The sequence below is a fragment of the Oncorhynchus keta genome, chromosome 5 (assembly GCF_023373465.1).
Source record: "Oncorhynchus keta strain PuntledgeMale-10-30-2019 chromosome 5, Oket_V2, whole genome shotgun sequence".
In the NCBI taxonomy this organism is placed as follows: Eukaryota; Metazoa; Chordata; class Actinopteri; order Salmoniformes; family Salmonidae; genus Oncorhynchus; species Oncorhynchus keta.
In genome coordinates, this window is record NC_068425.1 from 15475770 (window position 1) to 15490475 (window position 14706).

Here is a 14706-nt window from a genome sequence, read left to right on the forward strand (position 1 = left end):
AAGGTTAGACAGGTTGTCTGTTTCTGAGCACTACTGTGGTAGGGTTGGAAGGTTAGACAGGTTGTCTGTTTCTGAGCACTACTGTGGTAGGGTTGGAAGGTTAGACAGGTTGTCTGTTTCTGAGCACTACTGTGGTAGGGTTGGAAGGTTAGACAGGTTGTCTGTTTCTGAGCACTACTGTGGTAGGGTTGGAAGGTTAGACAGGTTGTCTGTTTCTGAGCACTACTGTGGTAGGGTTGGAAGGTTAGACAGGTTGTCTGTTTCTGAGCACTGGGCTGGGCGCAGTGCGCGCTAACCAAGGTTGCCAGGTGCACGGTGTTTCCTCCGACACATTGGTGCAGCTGGCTTCCGGGTTGGATGAGCGCTGTGTTAAGAAGCAGTGCGGCTTGGTTGGGTTGTGTATCGGAGGAAGCATGACTTTCAACCTTCGTCTCTCCCGAGCCCATACGGGAGTTGGAGCGATGAGACAAGATAGTAGCTACTAAAGCAATTGGATACCACTAAATTGGGGAGAAAACGGGGTAAAATAAAAAAGGGTGTAGTTATGTTGCTTAATTTAGTGTTAGGGGCAGCTAAATTAGCGATATGGAAGACCCGAAAGAACAGGGGTCTGTGGATGTGTTGGGAATGCTGGTAGCGAGACTGAGGGTTGAGTTTGCCTATTATAAACTGGTCAACAATATTGATCATATTGGGGTATTCAGAGGCTGTTGTGTTTAGTTACTGTGGAGGAGGATTTGGAGTTGTGTTTTTAATTGATCTGTAACAATGGTTTTGTATGAGTATTTATTGTGTTGTGGGCTCCCAGACCCAATAAAGATTATTTCAACTTGCTCTCTCCCTCTCTCCCTGAATACATAATACCTAACCACTAGGCTCTCTTCTAGACCTGAAAGGATCGGTTAGGTTGCACCTTGTGATTCACCTTGGCTTTTGATTTGCTGGGGTGGCTTGAACCTATCCAATCATTTCTGACTTACAGGAGAGTCTATGAGAGACAATGGAATTCAGCATCGCTCTCTCCAAACCTGTATGTGTATGTTTGTGTATGTGTGTGGGGCGCAGAGAGTGGTTGGAGATTGCATTTGCATATTCAGTGCTCTGAGGCCACTGCCAAGCTATTCCAGCATCTCTCTATGTGTTTGAGGATATGTGTTTCACACACAGCTTTGTTAGTGGCAGGCACAAAAACAGATGTGTGTGAATGAGTGCATGCTCTCCTGTTTTTTATGAGGGCATTTTTCTGCAGGCATTCTATTTCATATGGCTGCTGTGCTGTAGTGTATGAGTGTAGAGAGATGGTGTAGAGAGTGTATGAGTGTAGAGAGAGGGTGTAGAGAGTGTATGAGTGTGGAGAGCTGGTGTAGAGAGTGTATGAGTGTAGAGAGATGGTGTAGTGAGTGTATGAGTGTGGAGAGCTGGTGTAATGGTGTATGACTGTGGAGAGATGGTGTAGAGAGTGTATGAGTGTGGAGAGATGGTGTAGAGAGATGGTGTAATGAGTGTAGAGAGATGGTGTAGAGAGTGTATGAGTGTGGAGAGATGGTGTAGAGAGTGTATGAGTGTAGAGAGATGGTGTAGTGAGTGTATGAGTGTAGAGAGATGGTGTAGAGAGTGTATGAGTGTAGAGAGATCGTGTAGAGAGATGGTGTAGTGAGTGTATGAGTGTAGAGAGATGGTGTAGACAGTGTATGAGTGTGGAGAGATGGTGTAGAGATTGTATGAGTGTGGAGAGATGGTGTAGAGAGTGTATGAGTGTGGAGAGATGGTGTAGTGAGGGTATGAGTGTGGAGAGATGGTGTCGTGAGTGTATGAGTGTAGAGAGATGGTGTAGAGAGTGTGTGAGTGTAGAGAGATGGTGTAGAGAGTGTATGAGTGTAGAGAGATGTTGTAGTGAGTATATGAGTGTGGAGAGATGGTGTAGAGAGTGTATGAGTGTAGAGAGATGGTGTAGAGAGTGTATGAGTGTAGAGAGATGGTGTAGAGAGTGTATGAGTGTAGAGAGATGGTGTAGAGAGATGGTGTAGAGAGTGTATGAGTGGAGAGAGATGGTGTAGAGAGTGTATGAGTGTAGAGAGATGGTGTAGAGAGTGTAGAGAGATGGTGTAGAGTGTATGAGTGTAGAGAGATGGTGTAGAGAGTGTAGAGAGATGGTGTAGAGAGTGTATGAGTGTAGAGAGATGGTGTAGAGAGTGTATGAGTGTAGAGAGATGGTGTAGAGAGTGTATAAGTGTAGAGAGATGGTGTAGAGAGTGTATGAGTATAGAGAGATGGTGTAGAGAGTGTATGAGTGTGGAGAGATGGTGTAGAGAGTGTATGAGTGTGGAGAGATGGTGTAGAGAGTGTATGAGTGTAGAGAGCTGGTGTAATGGTGTATGACTGTGGAAAGATGGTGTAGAGAGTGTATGAGTGTAGAGAGATGGTGTAGAGAGTGTTTGAGTGTAGAGAGATGGTGTAGAGAGTGTATGAGTGTAGAGAGATGGTGTAGAGAGTGTATGAGTGTAGAGAGATGGTGTAGAGAGTGTATGAGTATAGAGAGATGGTGTAGAGAGTGTATGAGTGTAGAGAGAGGGTGTAGAGAGTGTATGAGTGTGGAGAGCTGGTGTAGAGAGTGTATGAGTGTAGAGAGATGGTGTAGTGAGTGTATGAGTGTGGAGCGATGGTTTAGAGAGTGTATGAGTGTGGAGAGATGGTGTAGAGAGTGTATGAGTGTGGAGAGATGGTGTAGAGAGTGTATGAGTGTAGAGAGATGGTGTAGTGAGTGTATGAGTGTAGAGAGATGGTGTAGAGAGTGTATGAGTGTAGAGAGATCGTGTAGAGAGATGGTGTAGTGAGTGTATGAGTGTAGAGAGATGGTGTAGACAGTGTATGAGTGTGGAGAGATGGTGTAGAGATTGTATGAGTGTGGAGAGATGGTGTAGAGAGTGTATGAGTGTGGAGAGATGGTGTAGTGAGGGTATGAGTGTGGAGAGATGGTGTCGTGAGTGTATGAGTGTAGAGAGATGGTGTAGAGAGTGTGTGAGTGTAGAGAGATGGTGTAGAGAGTGTATGAGTGTAGAGAGATGTTGTAGTGAGTATATGAGTGTGGAGAGATGGTGTAGAGAGTGTATGAGTGTAGAGAGATGGTGTAGAGAGTGTATGAGTGTAGAGAGATGGTGTAGAGAGATGGTGTAGAGAGTGTATGAGTGGAGAGAGATGGTGTAGAGAGTGTATGAGTGTAGAGAGATGGTGTAGAGAGTGTAGAGATGGTGTAGAGTGTATGAGTGTAGAGAGATGGTGTAGAGAGTGTAGAGAGATGGTGTAGAGAGTGTATGAGTGTAGAGAGATGGTGTAGAGAGTGTATGAGTGTAGAGAGATGGTGTAGAGAGTGTATAAGTGTAGAGATGGTGTAGAGAGTGTATGAGTATAGAGAGATGGTGTAGAGAGTGTATGAGTGTGGAGAGATGGTGTAGAGAGTGTATGAGTGTGGAGAGATGGTGTAGAGAGTGTATGAGTGTAGAGAGCTGGTGTAATGGTGTATGACTGTGGAAAGATGGTGTAGAGAGTGTATGAGTGTAGAGAGATGGTGTAGAGAGTGTTTGAGTGTAGAGAGATGGTGTAGAGAGTGTATGAGTGTAGAGAGATGGTGTAGAGAGTGTATGAGTGTAGAGAGATGGTGTAGAGAGTGTATGAGTATAGAGAGATGGTGTAGAGAGTGTATGAGTGTAGAGAGAGGGTGTAGAGAGTGTATGAGTGTGGAGAGCTGGTGTAGAGAGTGTATGAGTGTAGAGAGATGGTGTAGTGAGTGTATGATTGTGGAGCGATGGTTTAGAGAGTGTATGAGTGTGGAGAGATGGTGTAGAGAGTGTATGAGTTTGGAGAGATGGTGTAGAGAGTGTATGAGTGTAGAGATGTTGTAGTGAGTATATGAGTGTGGAGAGATGGTGTAGAGAGCGTATGAGTGTAGAGAGATGGTGTAGAGAATGTATGAGTGTAGAGAGATGGTGTAGAGAGTGTATGAGTGTGGAGAGATGGTGTAGTGAGTGTATGAGTGTGGAGAGATGGTGTAGTGAGTGTATGAGTGTAGAGAGATGGTGTGGAGAGTGTATGAGTGTGGAGAGATGGTGTAGAGAGTGTATGAGTGTAGAGAGATGGTGTATGAGTGTAGAGAGATGGTGTAGAGAGTGTATGAGTGTGGAGAGATGGTGTAGAGAGTGTATGAGTGTGGAGAGATGGTGTAGAGAGTGTATGAGTGTAGAGAGCTGGTGTAGAGAGATGGTGTAGAGAGTGTATGAGTGTGGAGAGATGGTGTAGAGAGATGGTGTAATGAGTGTAGAGAGATGGTGTAGAGAGTGTATGAGTGTAGAGAGATGGTGTAGAGAGTGTATGAGTGTAGAGAGATGGTGTAGAGAGTGTAGAGAGATGGTGTAGAGAGTGTAGAGAGATGGTGTAGAGAGTGTATGAGTGTAGAGAGATGGTGTAGAGAGTGTAGAGAGATGGTGTAGAGAGTGTATGAGTGTGGAGAGATGGTGTAGAGAGTGTAGAGAGATGGTGTAGAGAGTGTATGAGTGTGGAGAGATGGTGTAGAGAGTGTATGAGTGTAGAGAGCTGGTGTAATGGTGTATGACTGTGGAGAGATGGTGTAGAGAGTGTATGAGTGTGGAGAGATGGTGTAGAGAGATGGTGTAATGAGTGTAGAGAGATGGTGTAGAGAGTGTATGAGTGTAGAGAGATGGTGTAGAGAGTGTATGAGTGTAGAGAGATGGTGTAGAGAGTGTATGAGTGTAGAGAGATGGTGTAGAGAGTGTAGAGAGATGGTGTAGAGAGTGTATGAGTGTGGAGAGATGGTGTAGAGAGTGTATGAGTGTAGAGAGCTGGTGTAATGGTGTATGACTGTGGAGAGATGGTGTAGAGAGTGTATGAGTGTGGAGAGATGGTGTAGAGACATGGTGTAATGAGTGTAGAGAGATGGTGTAGAGAGTGTATGAGTGTAGAGAGATGGTGTAGAGAGTGTATGAGTGTAGAGAGATGGTGTAGAGAGTGTAGAGAGATGGTGTAGAGAGTGTATGAGTGTAGAGAGATGGTGTAGAGAGTGTTTGAGTGTAGAGAGATGGTGTAGAGAGTGTATGAGTGTAGAGAGATGGTGTAGAGAGTGTATGAGTGTAGAGAGATGGTGTAGAGAGTGTATGAGTGTAGAGAGATGGTGTAGAGAGTGTATGAGTGTGGAGAGCTGGTGTAGAGAGTGTATGAGTGTAGAGAGATGGTGTAGTGAGTGTATGAGTGTGGAGCGATGGTGTAGAGAGTGTATGAGTGTGGAGAGATGGTGTAGAGAGTGTATGAGTGTGGAGAGATGGTGTAGAGAGTGTATGAGTGTAGAGAGCTGGTGTAATGGTGTATGACTGTGGAGAGATGGTGTAGAGAGTGTATGAGTGTAGAGAGATGGTGTAGAGAGTGTTTGAGTGTAGAGAGATGGTGTAGAGAGTGTATGAGTGTAGAGAGATGGTGTAGAGAGTGTATGAGTGTAGAGAGATGGTGTAGAGAGTGTATGAGTATAGAGAGATGGTGTAGAGAGTGTATGAGTGTAGAGAGAGGGTGTAGAGAGTGTATGAGTGTGGAGAGCTGGTGTAGAGAGTGTATGAGTGTAGAGAGATGGTGTAGTGAGTGTATGAGTGTGGAGCGGTGGTTTAGAGAGTGTATGAGTGTGGAGAGATGGTGTAGAGAGTGTATGAGTGTGGAGAGATGGTGTAGAGAGTGTATGAGTGTAGAGAGCTGGTGTAATGGTGTATGACTGTGGAGAGATGGTGTAGAGAGTGTATGAGTGTGGAGAGATGGTGTAGAGACATGGTGTAATGAGTGTAGAGAGATGGTGTAGAGAGTGTATGAGTGTAGAGAGATGGTGTAGAGAGTGTATGAGTGTAGAGAGATGGTGTAGAGAGTGTAGAGAGATGGTGTAGAGAGTGTATGAGTGTAGAGAGATGGTGTAGAGAGTGTTTGAGTGTAGAGAGATGGTGTAGAGAGTGTATGAGTGTAGAGAGATGGTGTAGAGAGTGTATAAGTGTAGAGAGATGGTGTAGAGAGTGTATGAGTATAGAGAGATGGTGTAGAGAGTGTATGAGTGTGGAGAGCTGGTGTAGAGAGTGTATGAGTGTAGAGAGATGGTGTAGTGAGTGTATGAGTGTGGAGCGATGGTGTAGAGAGTGTATGAGTGTGGAGAGATGGTGTAGAGAGTGTATGAGTGTGGAGAGATGGTGTAGAGAGTGTATGAGTGTAGAGAGCTGGTGTAATGGTGTATGACTGTGGAGAGATGGTGTAGAGAGTGTATGAGTGTAGAGAGATGGTGTAGAGAGTGTTTGAGTGTAGAGAGATGGTGTAGAGAGTGTATGAGTGTAGAGAGATGGTGTAGAGAGTGTATGAGTGTAGAGAGATGGTGTAGAGAGTGTATGAGTATAGAGAGATGGTGTAGAGAGTGTATGAGTGTAGAGAGAGGGTGTAGAGAGTGTATGAGTGTGGAGAGCTGGTGTAGAGAGTGTATGAGTGTAGAGAGATGGTGTAGTGAGTGTATGAGTGTGGAGCGATGGTTTAGAGAGTGTATGAGTGTGGAGAGATGGTGTAGAGAGTGTATGAGTGTGGAGAGATGGTGTAGAGAGTGTATGAGTGTAGAGAGATGTTGTAGTGAGTATATGAGTGTGGAGAGATGGTGTAGAGAGCGTATGAGTGTAGAGAGATGGTGTAGAGAGTGTATGAGTGTAGAGAGATGGTGTAGAGAGTGTATGAGTGTGGAGAGATGGTGTAGTGAGTGTATGAGTGTGGAGAGATGGTGTAGTGAGTGTATGAGTGTAGAGAGATGGTGTGGAGAGTGTATGAGTGTGGAGAGATGGTGTAGAGAGTGTATGAGTGTAGAGAGATGGTGTAGAGAGTGTATGAGTTTAGAGAGTTGGTGTAGTGAGTGTATGAGTGTGGAGCGATGGTGTAGAGAGTGTATGAGTGTGGAGAGATGGTGTAGAGAGTGTATGAGTGTGGAGAGATGGTGTAGAGAGTGTATGAGTGTAGAGAGCTGGTGTAATGGTGTATGACTGTGGAGAGATGGTGTAGAGAGTGTATGAGTGTGGAGAGATGGTGTAGAGAGATGGTGTAATGAGTGTAGAGAGATGGTGTAGAGAGTGTATGAGTGTGGAGAGATCGTGTAGAGAGATGGTGTAGTGAGTGTATGAGTGTAGAGAGATGGTGTAGACAGTGTATGAGTGTAGAGAGATGGTGTTGAGAGTGTGTGAGTGTAGAGAGATGGTGTAGAGAGTGTATGAGTGTAGAGAGATGTTGTAGTGAGTATATGAGTGTGGAGAGATGGTGTAGAGAGTGTATGAGTGTAGAGAGATGGTGTAGAGAGTGTATGAGTGTAGAGAGATGGTGTAGAGAGTGTATGAGTGTGGAGAGATGGTGTAGTGAGTGTATGAGTGTGGAGCGATGGTGTAGAGAGTGTATGAGTGTGGAGAGATGGTGTAGAGAGTGTATGAGTATGGAGAGATGGTGTAGAGAGTGTATGAGTGTAGAGAGCTGGTGTAATGGTGTATGACTGTGGAGAGATGGTGTAGAGAGTGTATGAGTGTGGAGAGATGGTGTAGAGAGATGGTGTAATGAGTGTAGAGAGATGGTGTAGAGAGTGTATGAGTGTGGAGAGATCGTGTAGAGAGATGGTGTAGTGAGTGTATGAGTGTAGAGAGATGGTGTAGACAGTGTATGAGTGTAGAGAGATGGTGTTGAGAGTGTGTGAGTGTAGAGAGATGGTGTAGAGAGTGTATGAGTGTAGAGAGATGTTGTAGTGAGTATATGAGTGTGGAGAGATGGTGTAGAGAGTGTATGAGTGTAGAGAGATGGTGTAGAGAGTGTATGAGTGTAGAGAGATGGTGTAGAGAGTGTATGAGTGTGGAGAGATGGTGTAGTGAGTGTATGAGTGTGGAGAGATGGTGTAGAGAGTGTATGAGTTTAGAGAGATGGTGTAGAGAGATTGTGTAGTGAGTGTATGAGTGTAGAGAGATGGTGTATGAGTGTAGAGAGATGGTGTAGAGAGTGTATGAGTTTAGAGAGATGGTGTAGAGAGATTGTGTAGTGAGTGTATGAGTGTAGAGAGATGGTGTAGAGAGTGTATGAGTGTAGAGAGATGGTGTAGAGAGCTGGTGTAGTGAGTGTATGAGTGTAGAGAGATGGTGTAGTGAGTGTATGAGTGTAGAGAGATGGTGTAGAGAGTGTATGAGTGTAGAGAGATGGTGTAGAGAGATGGTGTAGAGAGTGTATGAGTGTAGAGAGATGGTGTAGTGAGTGTATGAGTGTAGAGAGATGGTGTAGAGAGTGTATGAGTGTAGAGAGATGGTGTATGAGTGTAGAGAGATGGTGTAGAGAGTGTATGAGTGTAGAGAGATGGTGTAGAGAGATGGTGTAGAGAGTGTATGAGTGTAGAGAGATGGTGTAGAGAGTGTATGCGTGTAGAGAGATGGTGTAGAGAGTGTATGAGTGTAGAGAGATGGTGTAGAGAGTGTATGAGTGTAGAGAGATGGTGTAGAGAGATGGTGTAGAGAGTGTATGAGTGTAGAGAGATGGTGTAGAGAGTGTATGAGTGTAGAGAGATGGTGTAGAGAGTGTATGAGTGTAGAGAGATGGTGTAGAGAGTGTATGAGTGTAGAGAGATGGTGTAGAGAGTGTATGCGTGTAGAGAGATGGTGTAGAGAGTGTATGCGTGTAGAGAGATGGTGTAGTGAGTGTATGAGTGTAGAGAGATGGTGTAGAGAGTGTATGAGTGTAGAGAGATGGTGTAGAGAGATGGTGTAGTGAGTGTATGAGTGTAGAGAGATGGTGTAGAGAGATGGTGTAGAGAGTGTATGAGTGTAGAGAGATGGTGTAGTGAGTGTATGAGTGTAGAGAGATGGTGTAGAGAGTGTGTGAGTGTAGAGAGATGGTGTATGAGTGTATGAGTGTAGAGAGATGGTGTAGAGAGATGGTGTAGTGAGTGTATGAGTGTAGAGAGATGGTGTAGAGAGTGTGTGAGTGTAGAGAGATGGTGTATGAGTGTATGAGTGTAGAGAGATGGTGTAGAGAGATGGTGTAGTGAGTGTGTGAGTGTAGAGAGATGGTGTATGAGTGTATGAGTGTAGAGAGATGGTGTAGAGAGATGGTGTAGTGAGTGTATGAGTGTGGAGAGATGGTGTGTTTGACTGTTTATTTAAACTGACATTGTGTGTGAACAGTTCGAGTGCAGCTGCAGCAGTCGGCTGGCTGCTCCATTTACTGATCTGGTTCATATTCTTTTTCCTCACTGCTTTTTCTTGACTTTGTTTTTCAGCCTAATGGATCCAATTGGAACAACACTTCAAGGCGAAGGCTCAATGAATCCAATCTTCATGGGTACCTTTTTTTCTAAAGCTACTACAATCGTTTTAACTAACAAACTAAGTATTCGGACACACAATGTTTGCATGCATGACTGATCAAATGTCAGTGGGATAGAGTGAGTGTGACTGTCAAAGTGTGACTGTTCATTGCTAAGAGTCTAATTGGTTTACTACAGAAGGAGCCAGGGTGTGGATTTGTTTCTATGCCTGTGTTGTGTTTGTGATTGTACCAGACGTGGGTAACAAAATGTGTGAGTGTGTGTGTTGTTGACGGCTGTTACCTTCTCCATGAGCTGGCGGAGCTGCCGACTGCGTGGGTCTCGGTTACACATGTTCTGGGCCGGGGCCACCACTGTACAGATACACTTCCCATCTGCATCCTGAGCTGAACTGTAGATCTGCCAGCCCTCCTCTGGGCTAGGATAGATAGCCTGCACGGAGACACAGAGAGAGGGGGGTGAGTAAGTGATAGAAAGAGAGAGGGGGAGAGCGAGAGGGGGAGAGAGGGAGAATGGAATAGAGAGAGATGCCGTAAAGAAAAGTAAGAAGTGGAAAGAAAGGCGAGGATATAGAGAGAACAAAATAAGGGGGTGGGGGGAGCGGGGCTTACAAAGTAGAGAAAGGGAAGGATGGATCAAAGGACTGTGTGAGAGGAGAGCTTCTAATAAGTTTGGACACAGAGAGGAAATGGAGTTGTATTGGGATCGATAGCGCTGCTCTTTACCAGAGCACCATGGGAGGGGCTGAAAGGATGGATGTCTCTCTTAATAATCCAATAAGGAGAAGTAGTGTACACACACACACACACACTCAAGCATTGACATACTGTACAGAAACACACACTCAAGCATTGACATACTGTACAGAAACACACACACACACGCCTGTAAGAGACACGTACACACAAGCAAACATGGCTTTAGTACAACACACACGCATATGGACACAAACCCCCACACAGAATACAAAGTCAATTGTAATGAGAGAGAGAAGAGCAATACAATTAAGGACACAAGCCAATCGAAAGTGGAGAGAAAGACGATCAGATTAGAATGGTTTGGGGGGACAGACAGGAGGACTGTGTTTGGAGTATAAAGTAGCAGCCACCCTGGGAGCCAATGTGTGTTTTTTTCTCAGAGGCAACAACCTCTCTCTCTCTCTCTGAATTTTAATGCATGCTGCCAAAGCTCACCACTAATGCTTGTGGTAAACATTAAACAAGATTCAGTACATTAACTCTAAATGATGACAGAAACATGATGGCAAACGGCATCAAGCAACATGACTTCTGATAAGTATTGTTACACATTCCTTTTTCAAGGTGCTTTGGGTGTCAATGTTATTCAAATAGGCAGTAATATCTTTATGTCACAGTGGCCTGTCTAGACAGTTATTGTGAGTAATATTCCTGTCTGTGCTCTTTATTATTCCACCTTTACATCATCAAGTTGCACAGTTTCCTGCAGCTCAAACTCTCTATTCTCTAGTCTGAGGCTAATCTCTCTCTCTCTCCGTCTCTCTCCCCCTCTCTTTTCCCTTCCCTTCTCTCTGTCGGCGGCCTAAATGAGAATTAGGGTGGAGTATGTGTGTGTCTGATCAGTCTGAGACACAGAGAGAAGAACGGATGGGATGTTGGGATCGGGCACGGATGTTGGGCGATTAGGCCTGGCTCACAGTCGCCGTTCCAATTCCTCCCAAAGGTGTTTGATGGGGTTGAGGTCAGGGCTCTGTGCAGGCAAGTCAAGTTTCTCCACACTGATCTCGACAAATCATTTCTGTATGGAGCTCGCTTTGAGCACAGTGGAAACAGGAAAGAGCCCTCCCAAACTGCTGCCACAAAGTTGGAAGCACATAATTGTCTAGAATGTCATTGTATGCTGTAGCATTAATATTTCCCTTCACTGGAACTGAGGGGTCTAGACCAAACCATGAAAAACAGTCCCAGACCAGTATTTCTCCTCCACCAAACTTTACAGTTGGCACTTGTGTATGTCTGCCAGATGGTGCAGCGTGATTCACTGCTCCAGAGTCCAGTGACGGCAAATTTGGAACTCAGTAGTGAGTGTTGAAACCGAGGACAGACGGTTTTTACCCGCTTCAGCACTTGGCGGTCCCTTTCTGTGAGCTTGTGTGGCCTACCACTTCACAGCGAAGCCATTGTTGCTCCTAGATGTTTTCACTTCACAATAACAGCACTTGGCCGGGGCAGCTCTAGCAGGGTAGAAATTTGACGAACTGACTTGTTGGAAAGGTGGAATCCTATGAAGGTGCTACGTTGAAAGTCACTGAGCTCTTCAGTAAGGCCATTCCACTGTCAATGTTTGAATATGGAGATTGCATGGCTCTGTGTTCGATTTCATACACCTGTCAGCAACGAGTGTGGCTGAAATAGCCCAATCCACAAATTTTAAGGGGTGTCCACATACTGACTACACCGGCCACTAGAGTGCATCCTCCATCATGTGCATGTTGATTTTGTCCATCCACATCTTACAAAATTATGTTTCTTTACTCTGACTATTAACACTAGAAAAGCTGGGCATCTAGCAATCCCGTTCTGAGACAATACATTCTAACATATAATAAATACATTTAATTTATGCGATTGCAAAAAATGATCACTTTTTTTTGTTAGTTATCTATGATTAATATCTCCTCATTCATCGTTCAAATACCCAGGTGGGGTTGGATGCTCCTGAACACCAATGAGTAGAATGGAGAGGCTGGACATTAAGTGTCTCAAATAGAGCCAAGATCTAGTTTAGCGCTTGGCTACACAGACAGTACGCACGTTCCCGGGCCCGTGTGGTGTGGCTGAAATGACTGAATAACATGCAGGTGTACATTTATTTTGCATCACTTGCGCACGCAACGTGGCCGGTATGGTTTGCATGTTACTGATCCGTTCCTATTTTCAGTATTCCTCTGCCTAAATGTCAGATCAATTACAGGGCTGGGAATGTCCAGCGGAAATCGCGAAGCGATATTATCACGATACTTAGGTGCCGATACGATATATATTGTGATTCTCTCGATTCTGTATGAGTTGCAATTTGATACTGTGATTTTATTGTGTTTCGATGTTCCAAACATATTGCTCACCGTATGTCTTCTGTAGAGGGACAAGAGAGAGCCATGAGAAAACGAGTTTTGATCAGTCATGGAAATAAAACTGCAGTAAACAAATTGGCTCCCTATTTAAAAATATGATGGAGAAATACTGGAGTTTGGTGCAGGTACAGCCAATTAGCGCAAAAAAACTACTGCGATATTGTCAAAATAATATGTCTGAATAAATATCCCGATATGTAACTGTATCCATTTCCCCCCGTCACTAGCATTAACACTACAAAGCAAAGTTTCCCTCACTCAAAATGTTTTTAAAGTAGGCCAATACTAACAAGCAAATATCTCGATATGAAACTGTGTCCATTTTTCCCCGTCACGAGTCATTAACACTACAAAGCAATATGCAAAACATTAGGCGCAGTAATTTTACACGCAGCACATGATGCAGCCTACCATACATGCTCAGGCTGTATATAATCAACCTAATGATCATGAAACGAATATGCAAAACATCTAGGGCAGCAACACATGTACAACACATGTACAACACATGCTCCACTATTGCCCTCATACACTCTTATCGTCACATCTTCAGCCAATTCACTGGTGCTGAGAAGGTTCGTGCAGAGTGAGACATCTCCTGTTCATTAATGTTTCATAACACTGACTTTTAAATGAAGAGCTTATTAAAATCAGACACAATTTCATTACTTCTGGAAGTAATTTCCCTCATCCCCCTAATGGCAGAGGAGGGAGCAGAGGAGAGGAGGAGGAAACTTAGGGTAGAGGTGTAGCTGCACTAATTTGTCTGGCAGCTTCCGGAGCGCAGATACTGTCGATATACACACACACACACACACACACACACACACACACACACACACACACACACACACACACACACACACACACACACACACACACACACACACACACACACACACACACACACACACACACACACACACACACACACACACACACACACACACACACACACACACACACACGAGCTGCAGATCTATACCCATGTAAACATCAGCCCCCATAAGCAGCAGCAGTGGTGTGTAGGAGTCTGATCAAAGTGAGTTGACATTTTGTTACACAACACCAACTTATTTAAGTAAATATGATTGTTATTAAATTCCCTCTCCCGGGACAAGAACAGGCACATTTACAATGGTTCATCTAGCATCTGTACACATAGTACACGCTCGCACCATGCATGCTCCCAGCCTCTCGTTAGCATTTTAACAGCAATCTCCTGAGCATCAAGGGAAAAGCTATAAACTTCAAATGCCAAGCTTGAATAGTATCTGACTGACTGAGACAGACGAACAGACAGGGAGTTGAATGGAGAACTGTGTATGTAGTACAACATGTATGTTAACATAGGCTTTATGATAAAAGAGCTCTGAATCTACTGAACGTTCAGCAAGGTTTAAAGAGGCAGCAAAGCAAGTCCTGACTATAATCCTATTCTGCCACAGTCGACACAGTCACAGACAGATTCAGAAGGGTGTTTGAGGAGAGGAGGGAGGTGCTGCTGGTGTCCCAGAAATGGCTCCATTAGTAAGTAAGTAATAGTAAGTAATATGCCATTTAGCAGACGCTTTTATCCAAAGCGACTTACAGTCATGTGTGCATACATTCTACGTATGGGTGGTCCCGGGAATCGAACCCACTACCCTGGCGTTACAAGCGCCATGCTCTACCAACTGAGCTACAGAAGGACCACCAGGAGCTGCAGATGACATAGAATATGTAAAGCGGCAGATTTGGGAATGTCACAGTCAATGCTGCCATGCGAAAGCCCATTAAGGAGATGACAGTGGTAGTAAAAACAGCGGGGGATGGGGGATTACAAATCAAATGGGGCTTAGTCACTAAAATGAAAATTACATTGCTCTTAAGACGTCTGACCTGCCCCCTCCACATGAATCATTTCTAGGATCTCTCCTCTCTCTCTGGGTGGCTCTATTAGACCTGGGTTCAAATAGTATTTGTTTTCTTTTGAATGCTTCAACTATGCTTGATTAAGCTCGCCTGGCATAATGGAACCAATGGAGAATGCCCAAAAGTGCAAATCCCTCCCATCTGGAACTCCAGACAGGCTCAATTAAATACTCTTAAGTATTTGAAAGGAAACCAATACCATTTGAACCCGGGTCTGCCGCACCACCACAGCACACCATTCTCGCTCCACCAGCCATCCTGCCATGCTAGATTGACAGAGAGATACTTAGACAGAGAGTGAAGGAGGTAGATAGGGACATGC

At 44.5% G+C, this 14706-nt stretch overlaps 1 protein-coding gene across 3 annotated transcripts in view; it reads right to left on the minus strand.

Annotated features, from left to right (window-relative positions):
- LOC118373396 (noelin-2-like) overlaps nt 1-14706 on the minus strand; it is a 121752-nt gene that overhangs the window by 17258 nt on the left and 89788 nt on the right. For all 3 annotated transcript variants that reach the window (XM_052518823.1, XM_052518824.1, XM_052518822.1), the window contains exon 2: nt 9641-9790. In XM_052518823.1, the coding sequence (XP_052374783.1) occupies nt 9641-9790 (150 nt within the window). The remainder of the gene's footprint in view (nt 1-9640; nt 9791-14706) is intronic.